General features: G+C 45.4%; 3 protein-coding genes across 5 annotated transcripts in view; all 3 read right to left on the bottom strand.

Annotated features, from left to right (window-relative positions):
- The window catches only part of LOC310756634 (uncharacterized protein), an 820,367-nt gene that overhangs the window by 477,928 nt on the left and 318,061 nt on the right, over positions 1-24,378 (bottom strand). The gene's annotated exons all lie outside the window — the stretch shown is intronic.
- LOC310757015 (class I histocompatibility antigen, F10 alpha chain-like) overlaps positions 1-24,378 on the bottom strand; it is a 72,789-nt gene that overhangs the window by 48,234 nt on the left and 177 nt on the right. The window lies entirely within an intron of this gene.
- LOC310757027 (major histocompatibility complex class I-related gene protein-like) lies at positions 1,574-24,365 on the bottom strand. Its single transcript, XM_083602117.1, has 9 exons — positions 24,265-24,365; positions 22,826-23,101; positions 19,148-19,423; positions 16,920-17,204; positions 16,171-16,275; positions 5,938-5,976; positions 4,433-4,474; positions 3,168-3,897; positions 1,574-2,578 (listed from the first exon to the last, which is right to left on the bottom strand). The coding sequence occupies exons 1-8, from the start codon at positions 24,326-24,328 to the stop codon at positions 3,815-3,817; spliced, it is 1,170 nt and encodes a 389-aa protein (XP_083458243.1). The 5' UTR covers positions 24,329-24,365; the 3' UTR covers positions 1,574-2,578; positions 3,168-3,814.

Below are 24,378 nucleotides of genomic sequence, written 5' to 3'. Positions count from 1 at the left end.
AGGGCGTGGCATTTAGGGGTGCTACAGATATAAGATCTATCTGGAAAAAAGGAATATTTAACAAATCACGTAGGTACCCTTTAGCCATCCTCAGGTTATTCCACCTAAGACTGGGGGCGTCACGGGAAAAAATGGATAAACATATTTTATTAGGTTGAAAAATCAAAGATTGCTTATTCCTTTGGAGCAGTGGCAGCCTGCATCTTAGGCCCTTAAGGAGAGATTTCTGATCAAGTTGTCTCTTTAAGGCACTTACAAGCTGCACAGGAGATTGATGCAAATTAGATAGCTCAGTTGAGGAAGGTAGATGAGCCAGAAGGGCCCGTGAAAGTTTGTTCAATGACAAAGAAATCCCCTCCAATTCCTTGAAAATGAAGCTTAAAGTCCTGATTACCAGTTGTATTTGATCAGGTACTAATTCATGGGCAGTTTGCCCTAATGCTTCCCGTTTCGGTGACGGAGGGGTAATTAAGGTGTCAGGGAGGAGGGCTTCCCTATGGCTTCCATCTCCCGCTGGATCAGCTAGCTTTTCTAACTCTCCTTGATCATACAGAGGCCAGAAGCGGTTGTATGTTTCGACCGCAGGAACAATTACTTGCTCCGTTTTGCTGTTATTGTTAGTAGATGGTGGGGGAGATTCAAGCTTTGACTGCTTTACTCTTGGAGGTGAACAACCTTTCTCAGTAGATCTTGGTCGCTTGCCATGACCCATTTGTCGCTGTCTCACTAACTACGGTGGTTCAAAGTAGAGGAAAACGGAGATAAAAGAGAACTTATCTTTTTTGGACGCAACTCCTCTGCTACTCCTCCTCCACTGCTCAACGTAACTCAGTCTTCAAGGCGGCGTTACTAATCAGCAGAAGGTTTGAATATCCTTGTTGATACGTATATTGGCCAACCATAGAAGTAAAACGATTAAAACTTCTAACAAAGGTAAAATGATTTAAAAGTCTAATAAAAACAGCTAAAAAGACGGCTGTAAAAAGCTATAAAAGGCTATAAAAGGTTTGTAATCCGGAGGGTTAATGAAGGAGAAGTTGTTACAGCCGCCATCTTCGGGCTCCTCCCCCCTTCTCACAGCCAGAACTCAGTTCCTTCACCTCTCAGGTGGGCACCTTTGCCATCCTAAGAGAATAAGGGCAGCCTTCATGGCGAGTTCCAGCACCCCTTTTTCTAGAAAAACAGCACTCTCCCCAGGGGCCCTAGAAGGCCTTCACACTCCAACAGCCCCAGGAAGCTTCAACCACCTCCCAGTGAGACCAGACTGTCCCCAGTGGCACCTGGTAGTGGCATTATGAAAAGGATGTTGCGATTCCCCCTCCCATCCAAATGCTGGACCCCATCTGGCGATGGTCCTTCTGCTACAATGCCATGGTCCCCCTACTCACCCGGGAAATATAAATCACCATTTCACCATTTCTTGCAGGGAATCCACTGGGGGCTGGCCATAGACAGAGCTTGAGCACTTTCCACAAGAAATGAAATGCTGTTATGATTGACTGATTTCACAAAATGTATGTGCCGCCTGATGCCTTCTCAACTCACACATTTCAATCAAAGGGGAGGAGGAAGAGATATTCCAACGCTGAATTTATTGAGATTGAAAACCATTCATTCATTATTTTTTTTTAAAAAAAAACACCTTTCAGGAATTGAAAATGAGCAACATAAATGCAGCATGCAAGGAAAAGTCAAACGTTACCTGCATTTCAGCAGCAGGCCTTATAATTCAACAATAAAATCCGTTTTTATAAATCCCAGTCACAGTGGTCGTGTGGATCTCAAAAGGACATATCTCAGGTGCCAAAGGGCAGGGCAAAGAGTGTTTTTAGCAAACAATAGAAGCTGTAAAGTCAGACCCACCTCTGTGCGCAGAGATGCTACCATTTAGGAGCTGCCACAGATAACACCCTTTCCTGGGCCACTAGCACCCCACGTGTCTGTGAGCAGCGGAAGGTCTGGGGCAGCACCAAGATCCACACTGAATTGCAGTCGGGAGAATCTGATTTTGGTATGGCAGAACTTTTTCCAGGGGAGCGGGAAGGAGGAGGAAGGGGGCACCTTAAGAGACATGGAAACGGAAGGATTTGGGAGCTGGTGTGTGTCATGTAACCGTCAGTGTGCTGGACTAGGAGCTGGGAGACCAGGGTTCAAATCCCCCCTCGCCCATGAAGCTCACTGGGTGACGTTGGGCCAGTCACTGCCTCTCAGCCTAACCTACCTCACAGGGTTGTTGTGGAGAATAAAACGAGTGGAGGAGAACCATTCAGGGTCATAGCTCAGGGCTGGAAGCTTGCATGCAGATGGCTCCACGTTCAATCCACAGCATCTCCAGGTAGGACCAGGAGGGAACCTTTTATGAAATCCTGGACAGCCACTGCCAGTCAGTGCAGGCAGTCTAGAGCTAGATGGACCAATGTAAGGGAACTTCCTGTCTTCCTCCTGTGACTTCTCTCTCTGGGCAGAAGAAACACACTTCCAATCCCCACCCAATAATACATCACCCACATCGACTGGATAACGGCTTCAGCAGTATGAAATTAAAGCAGACGACCAAAAAGGTCTGCACTGCAGGGGCCTCTTCTCTTTTTTTTTTTTTAAATATTTTTTATTAAACAGTTTTTATATTCATACAAACAAAACAAACATAAACAAACAAAAGACAAAACAGAACAAAAAACAAGTACCATTTCATATCCTAATTTCTTAAACCTTTCTTCTTCGACTTCCCCATGCCTCCCGTTTCTGTATTCGAAATTCTAATCAATTGTTCAGCAAATCTTCCCTTATTTTACTATAAATTTAAGCTAATCATCCTTTTTATCCTTGTCATAACCATTACTAATAGTAACCATTTATTTTAGTCCAACATCATTCTAGCTGTCATTAATTTTGTAATGTTTCTTTAAATAGTCCTTAAATTTTTTCCATTCTTCTTCCGCCGCTTCTTTTCCCTGGTTTCGGATTCTGCTCGTCATTTCTGCCAGGCCCATGTAGTCTATCACCTTCATCTGCCACTCTTCCAGTGTGGGTAGATCTTGCGTCTTCCAGTACTTCGCGATGAGTATTCTAGCTGCTGTCGTAGCATACATAAAGAAAGTTATATCCGTCTTTAACACCCCCTGGCCGACAATACCCAAGAGAAAGGCCTCTGGTTTTGCAGGGGCCTCTTCTCTGGCCTGCAGACTGGAGGCAAGTCCATTTGCCCTAGGAGTTCCCGCTCTCCTCCTCTGGGTTCAGCACCAACGTCCCGCCTGGCCAGGGCACCTAGGAACAGAGTTGGCAAGGAGGCCGGATGGCTTCTTCCCTGAGTCTGGAGCCCCTCTCAGCAGCACACCTTTTAAATGTGTTTGGGGGTGTTATTGGGTTGTGATTTTATCCTGTGAATCGCCCTGAGGCCTGCGGGTATAGGGCAACATACAAATTTAATAAATGAACAACAATAAAAACAATGCCCGTCACGGGGCAACAAAAAACCCTTTTTCCCAATTCAGTCCGTAGCTGATAGCACCAAACCTCTTGGGCAACAGTAATTTGGCCCTTCTGCCTTGCAGTCTCCATTTGCTGTTCCTTTGGTGGCAGGACGGCCAGTTTAAGGTCACTTAACTGAGTGTCTTGAGAGGCTGAAATGGGTTTTGACTCCTCAGAGGTCAAATTCCTGTCCCTTTGTTCTTTTGCGTTGTCTGTTGTTTTCACTGCAGAGGGGGAGATAGTTCTGGATGCCAACCACGTTCCCATCTCAAAGCAGCCCTGAGGAGCCGGTCAGCCTGGAGGCCTCTCCCCGCTGGGATGGGCAGGTTTGGAGGCAGGTATTTCATAAAGAGAAGTCATCTGAAGGTGGCCTCCCTCCTCGTTGAAAATTCCTCATTTCTATTTCTGCGCTGGCTTGAATGTCCCCTGCAGGAGCAACAAGAGGAACAAGCATGATGAAGCTGTCAGTATTGGGGCATTCGATGGCACAGAGGCCGCCTGCTCCAATCCCTTCAAATATCAAGCCACGCTAAAAATAAACATACTCAGAGCAAAGACTTAAGGTTTCCAGAGGAGGCACCAGCAACTCAGCCAAGCCTCTCCCTTTAGGGAAGGTGGGAAATACACAGGGACGCTAAGCAGCCCGATCCGGAATATAAAGCCCTTTCTGTTGTTCAGACCCTGGGTAGAACCCCTGGGCTTCTTGGGAGGAGATATACACTGAATAATAAATAATAAATTCAAAGTAACAGAGGAACAAGATCCTCCACAAAATCAGACGGCGGCAGAGATGGGCTTTCTTAGCGTATGTGTGTGCAGATGTTATTCTCACTTGTGGCCGACTCCAGATTGTTTTATCATTCCCAGAAAGTAGAAGCCCCCCATCACCAAAAGAATGATCCCCTCCGTACGGAGGCCTGTTTTCAAGGAGGTCATCCATCCCCATCCACTCCCCACTTACCAACGGAGGAGCTGGTGGAGCTGGCGGGCTCCTGGCTGCTTGCTGCAAAAAGGAGAAAATAAGGAGAGTGCGTATCACTGCCTGTGTTTTAGGGAGTGAGTTCTCATTTCCACTTGCACGTTTCCCCTCTGCTTCCACACACACACATACCCCTCCATGCCCCATTAAGTCCAAATGTTAACATACATCTCAGTCTACAACCTCCTAAGATTATACAGTAAAATTATAATCATACAGGAATAATAATTCGGGATGCTTTGCAACCAACAGTGCAGTTCTCCATGTGTTGCCTGGATATACTATTATCTGCGCGTGCACATGTGCAAATGATTGTGCAGTGCTCCAATGTCGCCTTAAGTTGTGTTTTCTGTGAAGTCCCATTGTACGTAGCAAAACTCACACACCAAGGCCAGCCCAATACATTTTGACACCTGAGGCAGGCCCCAAAATGGCATCCCTCTTCCCACCAGGGAAGGAGGAGTGAGGGAAGATTTACATCCAGGGCGGAGGGAGAAAGATTGACATGGGGATCTGCTGCCCTGCTGAATCCTTCCGCCTGAGGCAGTCGCCTCCCCTTGCCTCCTGGGTGGGCTGGCCCTGTCACACACCATTCTCCTGAAACGGAAGTGCCTTGTGTTTTTCACTGTTCCTAAATGTTTAGCTTTGGAAATGACTGTGGCTAAAAACACACACTCTCCTTTCATGCTCACTGGGTGGTTATGGGATGCTGGAGACAGAGACCCTGCTACAGAAATAGTGATGGGTCTTTGGCCGCCTGTTACCTCTGACCTACGCTTGCCATACGTACAGTGGTACCTCGGGTTACAGACGCTTCAGGTTACAGACGCTTCAGGTTACAGACTCCGCTAACCCAGAAATAGTACCTCGGGTTAAGAACTTTGCTTCAGGATGAGAACAGAAATCGTGCTCCAGCAGCACGGCGGCAGCAGGAGGCCCCATTAGCTAAAGTGGTGCTTCAGGTTAAGAACAGTTTCAGGTTAAGAACGGAGCTCCGGAATGAATTAAGTACTTAACCTTAAGTACCACTGTGTGTGTGTGTGTGTGTGTGTATGAACAGTTATGTGGACCTCCAGAATGAATTAACCTGAGGTACCACTGTATTGGAAATCCCCAACATGTCCTCTTTTGGGGGGTCTACATGCCCATCTGGGGGGATTTTTACACTTTTAAGCTAATGTCTGTGGGGGTTAAAAAAAACCACCTGTGTGCATGTGGGCAACCTGTGCTCTGTCTCTGTCAGCTCTGTCGCTGTTTTTTGGGGGGCGAGCTCAACAACCTTTTGGGCTATCGTGCAAATAAAAGCTCTACACATGCCAACCCTACTGTGACCACTATATCACAGGCGGTTAGCACTTAGTGGCTGCTATAAATCTCCAGGGCGAACCTGATGACTGAACCCTTGCCCATTCTGGCACCTGTGGTCACCAATATATTCATGCAACAACAAAAACAAACACTTTTCAAAGGAAAAAGGAGTCACTCACTTAACGTTCTTTCATAGGCTGCTTCCATTCGTACTCTCTCTACAGAAACAGAATAAGAAGATCAGATCAGGGAGAGGATGGAGCGTGAGAGGCGGGGATTCAAAATGTTGGCATTGCACAGGCCGCTGCTGAAATCTGACATTCCATGTTACTTGTGGCTGGTGGGCAGAAACTGGCTAAGCAACCAGTGGAGTCTACTTTGCTGCTTCCTCTTCCCCCCATCACTTGCCCCAACAAGAGACTGCAAGCAAGGCTTTCATGGTACTCAAGGCCTACAAGCAGCAAGCAAGCAAGCAAGCAAGCAAGCAAGCAAACAAACAAACAAACAAAACAGGAAGGGACACTTGGGGAAGCAGGAAGCCCAACCCTGCTGCTTGTTTTCTCTCAACAAAATATTCAACAAAATATCATTTGGGGTGGAAGCGGGCAAACCCTTGTTGCTCCAGCAGCTGTTTCGCACTGCGCAGCAAGAAGGAGCTTGTTCTTGACCAAGGGCTCCGACTGCCTCCGAGACTCCAAGAAAGACCTTCACAGGTGCCATACAAGTTTAATTCCTGTTCCTGTCTCCACTGGCTGGCGAGGTATCTCTCTCTCTCTTTTTTTTTTTTACTAATCTTTTTATTGATATTTTGGAAACGACATCAAACAATACAAAAAAGAAAAAAGACTGAAAAGAAGAAAAGCAAGCAAACAAACAAACAAACAAACAACAACAACAACAACGCCTATAAACATAAAACAAACAAACCAACATAACATCACTCAATTGACTTCCTTCCATCTCAGTTTAGGCAAAATAAACTCATAGCTTATCTGCAGATTGTATTATATCAGCTCTTTACATCGCAGGTTTTAGATTCCGCCCACTGTGATTTTGGTAATACCTAGATTGATTTCAATGTAACTTACAAATTTACTCCAGTCGTTCGTAAACTTAACGATTTTTTGATGCCTAATTTTTTGTGACATTCTAGCTAATTCTATATACTCATATAATTTCATTTGCCATTCTCTAATGGTGGGGATATTGGAAGTTTTCCAGTTTTGCGCTAACAAAATCCTGGCGGCCACCATTGCATATTGAAAGAATGTTTGGTCTTCATTTTTGATCTCCTCTCCGATCATACCTAAAAGGAACGCTTCAGGTTTTTTGGGGAAGGTGTATTTCAGTATTCTTTTTAATTCATCGTAAATTTGACCCCAAAATCTTTTCACTTCGTCACAGGTCCACCACATGTGAAAGAAATTACCCTCTTTAGTTTTACATTTCCAGCATGTGCTGTCTCCGGTCTTATACATCTTCCCCAGTTTTGCCGGGGTGATGTACCAACGATACATCATTTTCTCCATATTTTCTCGGAGAGCAGCACATGCTGTGAACTTCATACCTTTCTTCCAAAGTTTTACCCATCTGTCAAACTCCAGATTATATCCAAGGTCTCTGGCCCATTTGACCATGACTCCTTTCACCTCTTCATCTTTAGTATCCCAGTCTAACAGTTGGTTATACATTTTGGATAAAAGTTTAGTATTACTTTCTAAGATTTCCACCTGGTACCTGGACTTTTTTTCACTCATTCCTATTTTTTTATGATCGTACCATAACGCATTAATTTGGTGAAATTGTATCCATCCAGTTAATTTATCCTTTAGCTCTTCGTACGGTCTAATTTTCCACCCTCTTTCTGATTTAACTAGGAGATCTTCGTATGTCCATCTTTCACATTCCAGATTTAACTTTTTTGTTGTTAAGATATCAATTGGTGAAAGCCACCAAGGGGTGTCTCTTTCAATCAGCTTTTTGTTCCTGTTCCAAACTTCTAATAACGAGCCTCTAATGATATGATTAGAGAAGCCTCTGTGGATCTTTCCTTTATCATGCCACAAATAAGCATGCCAGCCGAATCTAATGTTAAATCCCTCTAGATCCAACAAATCCGTGTTTTTTAAAATGGCCCATTCTTTTATCCAACAAAGGCAAGCGGCCTCATAATAAAGTTTTAAGTTCGGAACTGCAAAACCCCCTCTTTCTCTTAGATCCGTGAGGAGTTTGAATTTAATTCTTGCCCTTTTCCCTTGCCATATAAATTTAGCTAAAGTTCTTTGCCAATTCTTAAAACATGCCGTACCTCTAATTACCGGGATATTCTGGAATAAAAACAGTAGTCTCGGAAGAATGCTCATCTTAATCGCGGCCATCCTTCCTGTCCAGGACAATTTTAACCTATTCCAGATATCTAAGTCTTTCTTAATTTCTCTCCAGACCTTAGTGTAGTTATCCTCCACTAAATTTATATTTTTCGGGGAGATCCATATTCCCAGGTATTTTACCCTTTTCACCACTTTAATACCTGTTTTTAGTTCTAGCTGGTTTTTTACATCTTCGGCCAAATTTTTTGTTAAGATCTTAGTTTTTATTTTATTTAACTTAAACCCAGACAATTTACCGAATTCCTCTAATAACTCCAGGGCATTACTGGCACTTTCTATTGGGTCCTCTAAAGACAATACCAAATCATCGGCGTAAGCCTTTAATTTATATTCTTTTTCTCCAATTCTTATACCTCTTATTTTTGGTGTTTTCCTTATTTTATTTGCGATTATTTCCAAAACCATAATAAATAAAAGGGGAGACAACGGGCACCCCTGTCTCGTGCCCTTCGCAATTGTAAAAGAATTAGTGAGATTATTGTTAATTATCAGTTTGGCCCTTTGGCTTGAGTATATTGCTTTAATACCTTCCAAAAATGGTCCTTCTATTCCTACTGTTTTCATACATTGTATTAAAAACCTCCAAGAAACATTATCGAAAGCCTTTTCGTCATCGATAAAAATCATCGCCGCAGGAATGTCGGTCCTAAGATCCAAGTACTCAATAATGTCCAGTATATGCCGAACGTTATCTTTTAATTGCCTGTTAGGGAGGAATCCCGCTTGATCTTTATGAATAGATTTTGTTAAGTATTTCCTGAGTCTGTTCGCCAAAATATCTGCGAAGATTTTGTAATCGCAGTTAAGTAACGATATCGGCCTGTAGTTACTTACGTCCATCTTTTCATCATCTGCTTTTGGTATTAATGTGATGTGTGCCTCTCTCCATGAATCTGGAATCTTCCCTCCTTGTAGAACATCATTAATCACTTCACTAAGCACCGGAGCAAGATATTCCCTTAAAACCTTATAATACTTTGCTGACAGTCCATCCGGTCCGGGTGCTTTTCCGGGTTTCATCTTCTTAATAGCCTCATTAATCTCTTCCATTGTAATCTTCTTGTTTAATTGAGCTCTTTCTTCATCAGTTAAATATTTCCCTCTATACTCTTCCAAGTATTTTCCTATTTCTACATTATCTTCCTCTCCTTTTTCATACAACTTTTCATAGAATTGGAGAAACTTTTTTTTTATTTCATCTGGATCTTCTATTATCATAGAATCATAGAATCATAGAATCATAGAGTTGGAAGAGACCACAAGGGCCATCGAGTCCAACCCCCTGCCAAGCAGGAAACACCATCAGAGTACTCCTGACATATGGTTGTCAAGCCTCTGCTTAAAGACCTCCAAAGAAGGAGACTCCACCACACTCCTTGGCAGCAAATTCCACTGTCGAACAGCTCTTACTGTCAGGAAGTTCTTCCTAATGTTTAGGTGGAATCTTCTTTCTTGTAGTTTGGATCCATTGCTCCGTGTCCGCTTCTCTGGAGCAGCAGAAAACAACCTTTCTCCCTCCTCTATGTGACATCCTTTTATATATTTGAACATGGCTATCATATCACCCCTTAACCTCCTCTTCTCCAGGCTAAACATGCCCAGCTCCCTTAGCCGTTCCTCATAAGGCATCGTTTCCAGGCCTTTGACCATTTTGGTTGCCCTCCTCTGGACACTTTCCAGTTTGTCAATGTCCTTCTTGAACTGTGGTGCCCAGAACTGGACACAGTACTCCAGGTGAGGTCTGACCAGAGCAGAATACAGTGGCACTATTACTTCCCTTGATCTAGATGCTATACTCCTATTGATGCAGCCCAGAATTGCATTGGCTTTTTTAGCTGCCGCGTCACACTGTTGGCTCATGTCAAGTTTGTGGTCAACCAAGACTCCTAGATCCTTTTCACATGTAGTGCTCTCAAGCCAGGTGTCACCCATCTTGTATTTGTGCCTCTCATTTTTTTTGCCCAAGTGCATAACTTTACATTTCTCCCTGTTAAAATTCATCTTGTTTGTTTTGGCCCAGTTCTCTAATCTGTCAAGGTCGTTTTGAAGTGTGATCCTGTCCTCTGGGGTGTTAGCCACCCCTCCCAGTTTGGTGTCATCTGCAAATTTGATCAGGATGCCCTTGAGTCCATCATCCAAGTCGTTGATAAAGATGTTGAATAAGACCGGGCCCAAGACAGAACCCTGTGGCACCCCACTAGTCACTCTTCTCCAGGATGAAGAGGAACCATTGATGAGCACCCTTTGGGTTCGGTCAGTCAGCCAGTTACAAATCCACTGAGTGGTAGCATAGTCAAGACCGCATTTTACCAGCTTCTTTACAAGAATATCATGGGGCACCTTGTCAAATGCCTTGCTGAAATCAAGGTAGGCTACATCCACTGCGTTCCCTTCATCTACCAGGCTTGTAATTCTGTCAAAAAACGAGATCAGGTTCGTCTGACATGACTTATTTTTCATATCTCCCGATTTTATTCTATTAATCACATTTTGCTTTTTCCTTTTTCTTAATTGCCACGCCAGTAATCTCCCCGTTTTATTTGCTGATTTAAAATATTTTTGCTTCATGGATTTAATTCTCCATTCTACTTCTTGGTTTAGTAATGCTGAATATTGTGATTGTAACACTTTAACTATTTGTTTAGTCCTTTCATCTCCCGAGTTTATTGTTAATTTTTTCTCACAGTCTCTCAGTTGGGTAATAATTTCTTCTTTCTTTTGTTCTCTAAGTTTCCTTCTGTAATTGTTTTGTTGTATTAAAAAACCCCTTAACACTGCCTTACTCGCATCCCAAACTATATTAATTGGGGTTTCTTTATTCAGATTTAAGTCAAAATAATTTTTCAGAGTACTTTTAGCCTTTTCGTTCACCTCGTCAATTTCGAATAGATATTCATTCATTCTCCACCTGTACACTCCCGATATTTCACGTTTTATTTCCAAAACTATTGGACAATGATCAGAAAGGGTTCTAGGCTGGATCTCACATTTCGTTATTCTTGTCGATAATGCACGTGACACCCAAATCTGATCAATTCTACCCCAACTCTGGTGGGGTTCTGAAAAATGTGTGAACTGCTTCGTTATTGGGTTTTTATGCCTCCATATATCTATTAAATCTAAATTTTCCTCAAGATTACTAAATGATCTTGGGAGCTTCCCTTGATTCGATTTCCCCTTTTTTTCCACTTCTGTCAAGTTCTGGTATTGGTACACCGTTCATGTCTCCAAGTAGAATTAATTTGTAATTTTCCAAATCTAGTAATATTTGTTCCAATTTTTCAAAAAACTCTGCTTTGTTTGTATTTGGGGCATAAACTGTTACCACATTGATTTTTTCCCCTTGATGATTAAGTTGTATTCCCAGTATTCTTCCCTCATCGTCTTTACAAGTTAATACGGGGTCCCATTTTTCCTTAACGTAAACAACTACTCCTCTTTTTTTATTTACATCTGAGTTAATAAATTCCACCCCCAACCTTTTATTTATCAAAATATGTTTATGTTTTTTGGCTACATGTGTCTCTTGAAAACAGATCACATCATAGTTCTTGTTTTTCAAAGCCTTCTCAATTTTATTCCTTTTAAGTTTTTCATTTAGCCCATTCACATTCCAGGACAGAAATTTCAGCGATGCTGTTTGTTTAACTTTTATTTACTCTAACCGGGTTACCAATCTTATAGTCTGGAACCCCTGTTCCCTAAGAGTTCCTCCTCTTCTGCCGCATCTTTTCCCACCGCGGCTTCTTCCTCATCAACTTCTTCTTCCTCTTCTTTCTCATCTTTCTCACTTCCCCTCTCCTTCTTTCTTCTTCTCTCATCTTTACTTTCCCCCCTGTCTCCTAACCTGATTTCGGCCTTGCCAAGCTCCTTCTCATACCTTCTTAGAAATTTCTCCACCTCTTGAGTGTCCGTCAACTTAAATTTTTTATCTTTATAGAAGAAGGTGACCCCTTCAGGGAACTCCCATCTATATTGTATGTCATTTCTTTTTAAGACACCTACCACTTGTCTGTACCCTTCACTTTTACGTAACAACCTAACTGGTATTTCTTTGTAAATAATAATAGGTCTACCTTCAATTATAAGTTTTTTTTGGTAGCTCGTTTTCAGGATTAAATTTTTCATCTCAATTGAATTAAAGATCACTAAACAATCTCCAAGGAGTTTCCTTGACTTGATTTGTTGCGGTTTCACCTTTATTCTAAATGCATTCTCTATAGAGAAGGCCACATCTTCTTCTTTTATTCCCAGCCACTTAGATAATTCTTTAGTCATTTTTTCTTTTATATCTTCATTCATCTCCTCACCTACTCCCCTAAATTTTAAATGAAGCTGTTTCTGACGCATTTCTGTCATAGCTAAATTATCCCAAATCCTTTCTTGTATTTTGTTTACTTCTCTCATTTCTTCCTTTATTTTTTCTGTCTCTTTTTTCTGTTCTCTCATCTCTTTCTGCATTTTTTTATTAGATTCTTCAATTATTTTAGATTTAGCTGACAGCTCTTGGATCTTAATTGAGAGTTCTCCAACTGCCCCCTCTATCTTTTTATCAATCATCTCTTGCATTTCTCCTAATTTGTTTTCCATGTGTAATTCATTTTGTTTAAATTCTTCTTTTATTTTTAAATATAGAATGTTTAGGTCTTTAATTTCTTTAATTTCTTCTTGACGTGATGACTTCCTTTCCCCTGGAGTCCCTCCCCCCTTTTTCCCATCTCTCCCCGACATACTCAGGCAAATCTCTCCCTTAAAGGGCTCACAGTCTTTTTGTTTTGTTTTGTTTTTCCTAGAATCTCCAGAAACAAAGAAACAAACCTCTTTTGTAAGCTTCAGGAAGTTCCTTTTACACAGCTTATTGGGTCCAGTTCCCAACACCCTTAGAAAAAACCAGAGGCGGGGCCCAAAATTCTTCCACTGTATCAATATTTGTTGTATACTCAATATTACCTCCCAAGTTAATTTAATTACTCTACATATATACACATGAGAGGGAGAGAGTAGAGAAAAATAAAAGAAAAAAATAAAAATAAAATACCATTAATTGGACACTTTAAATCCTTCTAATCTCGTGACCCCGATATTGAATTATAACAATTTCCACTGATTGACAACCTTGGATAACCCACTGTACCCACTGTATAGAATCAAATGGTCAAATAAATCAAATAACCAAATATCTCTGTTATATCTAAATGGTTCCAAATATTGTCTTAAGGAATGTGGGAGTGTTTTTATAATAATGCAAGTCCCCCCCCCGAATTATATCCAGTTATAGCCAAACAAGCTTTAACCTATTACAACTAAATTATAACCAAAATTGTAACCAAAATTGTAACCAAAAAAGAACTCAGTCTACTTCAAAAATAAGGCTCCACCAGGATTCTTCCATCCGGGCCTTAACGGTTCTGTTCTCTTCAGCCGCTTGTCGGCCCAATCCAATATCGAAAATAGGGAAACATCCAAAATGTAGTCCAAAAAAAAAAAAGAAAGAAGGGGAGGTATCTCTTTTTAATGTTATATGAATTGCTGAAAATGTGTTATGGTCCATTGCCATGGCTGCCATTTTATTTCTGGTGCCCACAGCGCTTTCATGACATTTGAAATGTCCCCACTGTTCGAGAAGGGTTGGAAACCCCAGCTGTAGATTGCTACCATCACAGATCTACAGGACACACGGCGACTCAATCGCCAACAATTGTACCGTGGGCTCAGTTATACAGCTGCAAATGAAACATTTTGAATGTGTTGTAAAGTGTCATATATTAATGTGACACCAGATGTCGACAGTGAGCTATGCCAAATTCATTTTTTTTTTTTTTTTTAAATAATATTTATTGAAGTTTCCAAAATACAGAAAGAGAAGAAAAGAAATTATAAAGATACATTCAGAACCTTATTTTCAAACATCCACTTTCTGGGACTCCCCCCTTCCCCCACCCCTACCGTATTCCCCTTTCATATTGTTGTTTCCACAAGTTCTATTTCTGATTTAAAGCACAATTTATATACCCCATTGTTCAAATTTAAATTTATACAAACCTTATGCAACACCCTTGATAAAAAAAAGCAAAAGATCTCTCCCCATAGCCCACCCCCTTTTCTTTCCACAATGTCCCCCTTTTTTCCCATTAAAGTAAAAGCACACAGAATAAAAGTATAAAAAAAATAAGAAATATATTAGAAAAAAGAAAACCAATTCAAAAAATAGTTGCAAGCCTTTGGATTCTAATTCTCCCTCCCCTTCCCCGGTTTAATTTCCCTTATCCTCCAATCTATGTTTCCAGCCTGGAAGTCTTAAGTCCATCAATCCCATTTTTCCCCCAACTCCTTGCAGAATTATTTCCCATTTTTAGGATTACTTTTTAAAAATTAATTCCTAAATCTTTAAAAATGTCAAATTATAAAATTCCCCCCATTGTTCTTTCAAGGTTATAGTCCAGCTTCCTCTTGTTCCGCTGCTAAAACTTTCTTATTCAGAAGTTTAGTAACTCTACATGGGTTGTTGTTATTCAGGAACAAAAACTTGCGTTCAGTCCCTTCCTTCTTCAGTAAAGTATTCTGTTGTCTCCTTTTAGTCTAAACACCCTGTAGACGAGATTCAGTTTCAGTTTTGCAGCTTTCCCAGGAGATAACCAGTTCTGTGAAATTCCGAAGTGTTGTATTTTTCCCGGCTTACGCCCATCTTTGTAATGTCCCGAAGCTCCTCTAGGGGGGTTGTTGTAACTTTGTTTCCAAAAATCCGATTGTTCTCCGTATTTTCGCCATTTTGTATTCAAGTCATAACAAATTATATCAAGTTGTAACAAATTTGACCAGCAAGGTCCTTGTAATAAAATCCTCTTTAAAATTCCGACTTTGACAGCTACTTTGACAGCTGTCAAAATCACCGGCTCTTTTCACCAGGCTCACTCCTCAATCGCCCCGGTTCCCAGGGAGGGGGGTGCATTTTCCTTCTCCTTCAATTCTTCCTCCAGCACAATTCTTGTACTTTCCCATCATGGAATTCTTGATTTTAGCAAAGATACCGTTCTTTTTGGGCCTTGGCTTCCCAATCCTTGTTTTAAAATGTCTACAATAGGGAGGGGGACTGACTTCCTTTTTAGATCCCCCCCCGCTCGTCTCAAATCCAAAAAATTTTTCTTCTTTTAAACCCGATTTCCAATTTACTCACGGGTTGTTGTTAAAAGTCCAAATTCTCAATGGAAGAAGTCAGCGCTCTCCGCCGGATGGCATGCGGCTTCGCTCGGCAGGGATGGCAGAGGACTCAAAGCACCACGCTTCTCCCCGGCACCCGATCCGTAGCCTTTAAAAAGGCTCCTTCACGAGTCGGGAGGGCGCTAGCGGTGCTAGCCGAGTCTCCAAGTCCACGGCCCCCGTGGCCGTGGTTTCTAAGGGTCCCCGCATCGCCGGTGCGGTAAAACCCAGCCCCTGCCGAGCCGGCTCCCTCCGGAGCTCGGAGGGAGTCCGCCATTCGGCGATGGCGCCAACCCGGAAGTCGAGCTATGCCAAATTCAATACCTTTTTCAAAACGGTTTTAAAAAACCGTATTTCATTTTCACCACGTTTTTTTATATGTGTGTAGATTCCAGCTTAGTATCCCTGTGCAAATTTGGGCTAGAGGTCAGGGATATTTGTGTCTCTGCCAATGTTGCTGGACTTTGCTTCCCAGCAGCCAGCATGGCTAACTGTCAGGGTTGATGAGAATTGTGGTCCATATCGGAGTCTGGAGGGCCACAAATTCTCCATCGTGGGTCTAGATGACAGGTACTTGCCAGCCCCTTGGCATTTTGGAACCATTATTACATTATGTAACCCACATGAATCCTGCTTCCCAAACATATCAGAATAGGGGGCAGGAGGCAGTGGGGAAGAACAGTTAGGGTACTTTCTGGTTGGTATTCCACAGGTCATTTATGGGGTGGGGGAAACTTGTGAGAGAGCTGCCAGGAAGGCTTTGCCATCAGCACATTCTCAGTCAGGACAGACAAAACCCAGCAAATCCATCCAGTGTTTACTTACTGCGGACAAAGAAGATCACAGCAGCAACCACAACCAGTACCACCACAGCAGCCACAACGCCCCACGCAACGTTTTCCAGAGTGGCGGAAGAATGGCCTCCCTTGGCTAAAAGCAAACAAAAGATATTTCTGTTCAGACACTGGTGGCAGCTCCCAAAGCCTCATCCATACATCCCGCAATCTTTTTTTTTGAGGAGAGATGCTGCGTACCAAATCTGAGACCTCCCATGCGCAAAGCAATGTGCTATGGCAGTGCTCTCAAAAATGCCCTCCCCTCTAGGGTAACCCATCACTCACCATTAGATGGCTTCAGAGATTAGGAGTGGCATTCAGCAACCTCATGGAACACCCCATAATTATATCAATAAAACCGGTAAGATTTCTCACCTCCCAGAGAGGGTCCCTCTCCTTCCAATGATTACTCTTCAAACTCCACTCTTTGAACACCATGCCCTCCCCACTTCCCTGAACCTAAATCACATCTCCTTTGCACCCCCAAAGTATGGATGATGTCACATGGAGTATTAGACTATGATAGCACTGGAGTCCCTCGTTCGACTCTAGGTGGGCATTCTCCTCCTAGAATCCAGCAAAGAAGGCCATCCAAGAGGTTGGATGGTCATCTGTCATGGATGCTTTAGCTGAGATTCCTTCATTGCAGGGGGATAAATTTGATGACCCTTGAGGTCCTTTCCAACTCTATTGTGATTCTCTGACTCCTCCTCCTGCCCCTCTCCTGTCTTTTCTCACCAGGCTCCTCCCAGGCCAAGACCAGAGGCTGTGTTAGGCTGACATGCTCTATGTGGCAATAATAGCAGTTCCTGTCCTGGGGATCCACGTCAATGCTGAGCCAGGCGTGGTAGGTCCCGTTGGAATTGGGAGCGACGTCCCTGCGGAAAGTGGCATGCTCCATGACCTTCCCGTCCATCCTCCAGGTGGTGTCAATCTCTCTGGGGTAGAAGCCATAGGCCTGGCAGATGAGGGACTCCTGGCTGTCTGGAAGGGCCTGACGCGTCACCTTCCCCACTGGGAGCTCTGCCAAAAAGAAAGGAACCTCTCCAGTAGCTGGCAGGATGGATGGTGCAATTCACGTGGTCATCCAGTGCCATCCTGACCTGAAATTCGATTACTGATGCCTTCAACATCCCCAAGAGATGACAAGGTCAGAAGAGAGAAATTATCAACTTCCCTTGTGTTTCATCAGACTTACAACTCCCTGTCCTCCACAAATATGCTTAAGGTCTTTGTAGTGAATATCATCAATAGATGAATTGACCCATGGCTCAGACCGATTATGTCCCCATACCTGTTCCCATAGATGTTCCACTGTGAAACCTTTGTCCATTTTTAAAAGAAATTATTCAGACAAACCCCATGGGTCTCCCTGCTATGGGCCTGTGATACCCAAAGCAATCTGAAGCCCCTGTGTGGCAGTTGGGGAGACTGAAGGTCCCCACTTCCCCACAGTTGTCTAAGTCCCCCCCCCCTCAGTGTTTCCCCGAAGCAATCTGAGACTGTGCCTGCATGAAGCTAACCTCTCCTCTGCCCTCTTCATGCCTCTCCTGGTTCTTTGAGACCAGGGAGGAGGGGAGCTGGTTACAGCAGGAGGGTGAGACTCCCTGGATTCTTCAGCAGCCTGCCTCGCTTCTGTCTCCCGGCCTCCCTCCTCTCCGGCCTCCCCTTCTGCCTCTCATTCTGGACTGCTCTCTGCCACAGACTCTCACAGCTCACTAAGCCCTGTTACCTCTTCACATTCTGACACTTCCCAGTCTTCTCCCTCTTCTCCCTTTGACCGTTCATCATTGTCCTACCACCACTCCCTGAGCTCTGAGCCTTCTTCTCTTGAGGGTTCCTCAGCTGGTTCCTCCCACCAGTCCTCTGCATCCAGCCAGCCCATGACACCCACACACCTGAAACCCCTCAAATGTCTCATTTATTTTTACCAACCACACCCACGTTTTTATACTTTTGACACACAGTCCAAAGACCGCTTCAGCTCCCGGAGTTGCTCATGGGTCAATCTGTCCCTCTGACCCACAATTATCAGCCACCCCGTTCTAGGCAGATTTGGGCTTCTTTTTGATTTTTTTAAAAAATCAACATCCACACACTGTAGCCTGAAGTGACCCACTCCCAGACTTCCTTCCTGCACAAAACAGAGTTTTGGTCTGAAATATGATGTGGGTGGGTGGAGAAATAAGTAGCGAAATCACGACTACACCCTCCGACAGGAATGAGATTCAGACTCAACATCAGGAATAACTTTCATAAAGATAAATTCTACAGTGTAAATAAGTTTTGATGGATGTAATATTGGAATACTGAATGGCTTACTTCATGTAAAATGTGCAGGGATTTACGGTATGCAAAATGAACCATGGAAAGAGAAGGAGGGAAGTCATTGATATTTTAAGGTTGTTTAAATGAATATTCTAAAATGTAAAACAGAAAAAATTAATAAAAATTATATATATACGGTAGTACCTTGGTTCTCGAACAGAATGCTTTCTGTTCTGTTCATAAATCAAGCTGCGGCTTCCAATTGGCTGCCGGAGCTTCCTACAGCCAATCGGAATCCGCGGAAGCTGCACCAGACATCCGGCTTCCCAAAATTGTTCAAAAACTGGAACACTCAACTTTGGTTTTTGATCATTCAGGAGCCGAAATGTATGAGTTCCAAGGCGTTCAGCAACCAAGGTATGACCGAATATTTTAAAAAAAGGAATACCCTTCCAACAGCAAGAGCTGTTCAACAGTGGAAGAGTCTCCCTCAGGAGGTGGTGGACTCTCCTTCCTTGGAGAAGTCTAAGCAGAGGTTGGATGGCCCTCTGTCCTGGATGCTTTAGCTGAGATCCCTGCATTGCAGGGGGTTAGACTAGATGACCCTGGGGATCCTTTCCAACTCTACAACTCCATAATTCTACCATTCGATGCATCAGCCCTCCTCCCCACTCCCATTCCCCACCCACCCATCTCACCTGTCCTCAGCAGAGTTTCATTCCCGTAGTCCAGGTATCTCTGCAGCCACTCAATGCACTCCTCCTCCAGGTAGGCCTTCCGGTACTGCTTCTTGGCCAACTCTGCATCCCACTTCCTCTTCATCACTTGGGCCTCTCTGTCAGCTGCCGTCCAGGTGAGGGTCTCCTTCTCAAAAGTGAGGAAGTCCCTCCCGTCGTAGCCGTACCGGTAATACCCTTCTTTGCGCCCGTCTGGGCTCACTTCACAGCCGTACATGAGCTGCAGAGTGTGGAAGCCTGAAAGAGACCCCCAAGAGGTCAATTGGGGGGGGGCAAGAACACCAGAGCAAGATTTCTATCCCATGTCAAGCCCCACAATAACAACAACAGTAAGGTAAAGGTAAAGGACCCCTGGCCATAAGGAAGGCTGATGGCCGAAGAATGGATGCTTTTGAATTATGGTGCTGGAGGAGACTCTTGAGCACGGGTGTCAAGCACAAGGCCCGCGGGCCAAATCCGGCCCGCCAGACCTCATGTGGCCCGTGTAGCCGCCGTTCTCGCTGCTGTTCTCGCCCGTCCAGTGCACCATTGCCTGGTTGTGCGCCGCGTCGCCTTTCAGCACGAAGGAGGTGGCGAGCAGAGAGGCCGCCTCCGGAGGTCCCCCGCCGGCGCGACCCCGCAGGCCGCCCGCCTCGTCCCACGGGCTGCCGCGTCTCTGGCGGCCGCCCCGGTCCGGCGGGCGCGCCGCCCAGGAGGCGCCCAGCGCGAGCAGCAGCAGCAAGCGGAGCGGAGCTGCCCGGCCGGACGCTCCTCCGCGCGCCCCGGCAGCCGCTGCTGGCACCATGCTCGGTCTCCGCTGCACCGCCACCGGCGGGCAGGGATGCGAGTCTGGCAGGCGAGGCGGGCGCGGAGGCGGAGGACAGGAGGGAGCGAGCTGAGATGGAGGCGGGAGCGCGGCGCGGACGCGCGGCGTGGGAAACAACGTGCCAGCAGGGCTTCCACGCCCAGGCGAGGCGCAGCGCCACCCTCTGCCGGCGGGCCCCACCGAGCCCCGGAGCCCGGCCGGCCGCCTTCCCCAATGGCTACTGGCAGCAGGGCTGCAGCGGGCGCGCCGGAGCAAGTGGACGGGAGCCCGGCGCCTGGGCAAGCGAACGTCCCCCTCAGCCTCGGCTTGCCACGGAGGGCAAGGGGAGGTGGCTGCCTCAGGCAGCAGGATCCACAGGCGCAGCTCGGCCGGTTGTGGAAATGTACTTCCTCCACCAGCGCCAGATTTGGGGCCGTGTGGGCGCCTCACCTGCCCCAAGCCAAGGGAGCACAAAATAATGATAATGATGCCTATTTATTCTATTGGGGGAGGCACCAAATTTTGTCCTCACTCAGGGTGGGTGCCATATAACCAAAGTCCGCCCCTGTCCCCCCTCAATGGGATTTGAAACCCAGGGATTTGAAATCCAATAAATTCCTAGGAGTGCCCCTGTCCGTACTGAGTAAGCCCCTCAGCCCCTATAAGCAGACGATACCAACTTTTCAACATTGTGATAGTGATGTTGTGATACGGTAGCGATATATTGCAGTGTTGAAAAGCAGAGGGAGGAACAAGCAGCATTGGCCCCCGTCAGAAACTGGGGTGCAACTGGCACATCTCTCCCCCCCCACCAGCGCCTGGCACAGGGAGGAGGCAGCAACAGGCGGAGAAGGAAGAGAAGGCGCAGACAAGCCCCAGCCACAAGACGCAGTCCAGTAAAGGTGCCCTCAGACTGGGCCTGCACACCACAGGGGCAGGCTTTAGTAATCTTTCATAACAGGGGAGTCAGTCTGAATAAAATATTGAGGGGGGGCAGGTAGGCCCCACCTCACATCATCATCATCATCATCATCATAATTTATTACTGGTCAAAGACCAGCTCGAACCTCACATAATTTATCACATGCCACACACACCCCATTTAAATGTCAAAGCCCATCAACTTCGGGGGTCTCAGCCTGCTCAAATATTTTAGGCCAATACAACCGGCCCTTTGAGGGTGACCAAACTGCTGATGCAGCCCCCAATGAATTTGAGTTTGACACCCCTGCTCTTGAGAGTCCCATAGACTGCAAGAAGATCAAACCTATCCATTCTGAAGGAAATCAGCCCTGAGTGCTCACTAGAAGGACAGATCCTGAAGGTGAAGCTCCAATACGTTGGCCACCCCATGAGAAGAGAAGACTCCCTGGAAAATACCCTGATGTTGGGAAAGATGGAGGGCACAAGGAGAAGGGGACGACAGGACGAGATGGTTGGACAGTGTTCTCGAAGCTACAAATATGAGTCTGACCAAATTGCGGGAGGCAGTGGAAGACAGGAGTGCCTGGCATGCTCTGGTCCAGGGGGTCACGAAGAGTCGGACACGACTAAATGACTAAACAACAACAAAGGACCCCTGGAAGGTTAAGTCCAGTCAAAGGTGACTATGAGGTTGTGGCGCTCATCTCCACTTTCAGGCTGAGGGACCTGGCGTTTGTTCACAGACAGCTTTCCAGGTCTTGTGGTCAGAATGACGGAAACCAGAGTTCACGGAAACGCCGTTTACCTTCCCAATGCAGCAGTCCTTATTTATCTACTCGCACTGGCATGCTTTCGAAGTGCTAGGTTGGCAGGAGCTGGGACAGAGCAACGGGAGCTCACCACAGCGCCACCTGCATCCCTTAACAACAACAACAACAATAATACTACTAAACAAGGCACACATCCCCTCAGCCTTACTGATGTGGTCCAAAGGAAAGCAGAGCAGGATGTTTGGCACCAGCTTGGCTGCAGGTCTTGCCCGCAGGAGTCATGCAAGGCGCCATCCAACGCCTTAGGGACTATGCTCTGGATGTGTGTATGGTTTACTCTGTCGCCTTTTCTCCTCCTGCAGCTATCCCACTAGGCAGTGGAGGTTTAGGGTCAGGATTCTCCTTCTCCTAGATGGGCTCCCTTCCCAGGTGGATGAGCCCCATCTGCCCCTCACTTCCCTCTATGGCAGGGGTAGGCAACCTAAGGCCTGGGGGCCGGATGCGGCCCAATCGGCTGCTAAATCCAGCCTGCGGATGGTCCAGGAATCAGTGTGTTTTTACATGAGTAGAAGGCATCCTTTTATTTCAAATGCATCTCTGGGTTATTTGTGTGGCCTGCCTGGTGTTTTCACATGAGTAGAATGCGTCCTTTTATTTAAAATGCATCTCTGGGTTATTTGTGGGGCATAGGAATTCTTTCTTTTTTTCAAAATATAGTCCGGCCCCCCACATGGTCTGAGGGGCGGTGGACTGGCCCACAGCTGAAAAATGTTGCTCTATGGATTGTGCAAAAAACCCCTTTTTGACTGTTGGATCTACTCTCGGTCTCATCTGCTCAACCCACCAGAGCCTGTCTTCGCATGCAGGGACGTCCCTAACGCACCGAAGTTTTGAGACCCATCGGCTCCCCTCACCTGATTCCCAGGATTGTGGCTGCTGTCACAGGCTGAAAGCCTCCAGGAGCCACAGGTGAGAGCCGAGTGCAGGTGGGGACCAAAGGTGGGCAAACGACCCCAGAAGGAGCCTGACTGGCAGGGAGAAAGCAGCTTATCCCTGTTTAGGAATCACTATTCTCCCTCTCAAGGCACCATCTCCTGCCCCTGGAAGGGACAAACCTGGCAGAGAGAGAGAGGCTGAGCTCCCTTCCTGCCCTCCACTCACCTTTGCTCTGGTTGTATTGATCCTGTAGGTCCAGCAGGTACTGGCTGAATTTCATATCCAGCTTGAGGAATTCCTGGGTGATCTTTTCCCAATACTGAGCATTGTCCTTCTCTGCTTTCAACATCCAGGAAACTTGGGGCACAGCCTTCTCGGTTTCGCTGTCATACTGAACAATGGGCTGGTGGTCCACGTACCCCCCAGCAATGAACAGGGGCAGCCCCTGACTGGGCCCTGACACCCCCGTGCACAAGTAGCGCAAGGAGTGCCTGGAGCAGCCTGGGAAGGACACAGAGAGGGGGCGGGGGGGAGCTTCATATATTTATTTACCAAATCCTTATTTCCTTATGAATAGCCTTTGGACTATAATGTAACTTAAGTAGAAAACTATATTTAGAAATATTTTTCCTGGAAAAGCATTTTATTTTTCAAATCCGATTTAAATAAAAGAAATCCGACTTAATTTTTTTTAAATCTGATTTTAAAAAATCATTAACATTTATCCACCCTGGTTTGTAATAACTTGTTGTTGTTTAGTCGTTTAGTCATGTCCGACTCTTCGTGACCCCATGGACCAGAGCACGCCAGGCACTATTAGTAATAACTAATACCTAATAACCAATATTCTAAAGGGTTCAGTGAGTTCATCGATAGAGATCTCTAAGTATTCCCAACGAAGCCTGAGGCATTTATATTTTCTTGCAACTTGTTCCACCAGCACACAATTTTTAAAAGCCAAGGTTTCAAGAAAATGATCACAATTTTGTCTATCCTCTCCGACTGGGGTCATATTAGCCAGTTTACAACAATGCAGGCTAACGTCCCAATATTGAGTCAGCTAATCAGCGAGAGGCGGGGATCAGATTTTATTCCATTGTAAGCAATGATTATATGGGCTGCACTCGGTCAGTAAAGGACCATCATCTCCCCATCGCTTGTCCCTCAGGCATCTTTCACAGGCTAAGCAAAAAAGCTAATGAGCCCAGGGGGAGGGTTGTCCTCTGCTGAGTTCAATGTCTTTAGTAACACCAACCCAAAGCTTCCTTATAAAAATATTTATTTACAATGATTTTTATTTTTTTAAAAAACGACCGGGATTCTTAAGTGGGGAGAGGGGAGCTGTGGCTGTCAGGTCCTCCTTTGGGGGTTCCCCCTGGGGCATCTCCGGGGGGGGGGGCGCTGGGAGACCACAATTCTGGACTACGATGAGTCCCCTCTGGCTGGATCTCCCCACTGAATCCCAGACTGGCTTTTGGGGGGAGAGCAGGACTCCAGAACAGCAGAGAGGGTAGTATCTCCTGCAGATGAGAATATCAGGAGGAGGAAGGAGAGACTCGAAAGCGGACTGGATCCGGATTAGGCGGTGGGCAACCCCTCCCTTCTCTTTCTATTGCCCACCCACATTCTGCCCACCCCGACTTGTGGCACTCGGGGGGACTCACCGAAGCAGCCCCCCAAGAGGAGCAAGAGCGGTCCCCACCGAGGGAGAAGCAGCAGCCGCCCCATCGGCCTCCCCCTCGCCCCACGCAAAGCCCCTCCTGCCCAAAGGGCTTAGT

The sequence above is a fragment of the Podarcis filfolensis genome, assembly GCF_964270895.1.
Source record: "Podarcis filfolensis genome assembly, chromosome: 2".
NCBI lineage: Eukaryota > Metazoa > Chordata > Lepidosauria > Squamata > Lacertidae > Podarcis > Podarcis filfolensis.
Note: the sequence above shows the minus strand (reverse complement) of the source record. Positions and strands in the feature narration are given on the sequence as shown.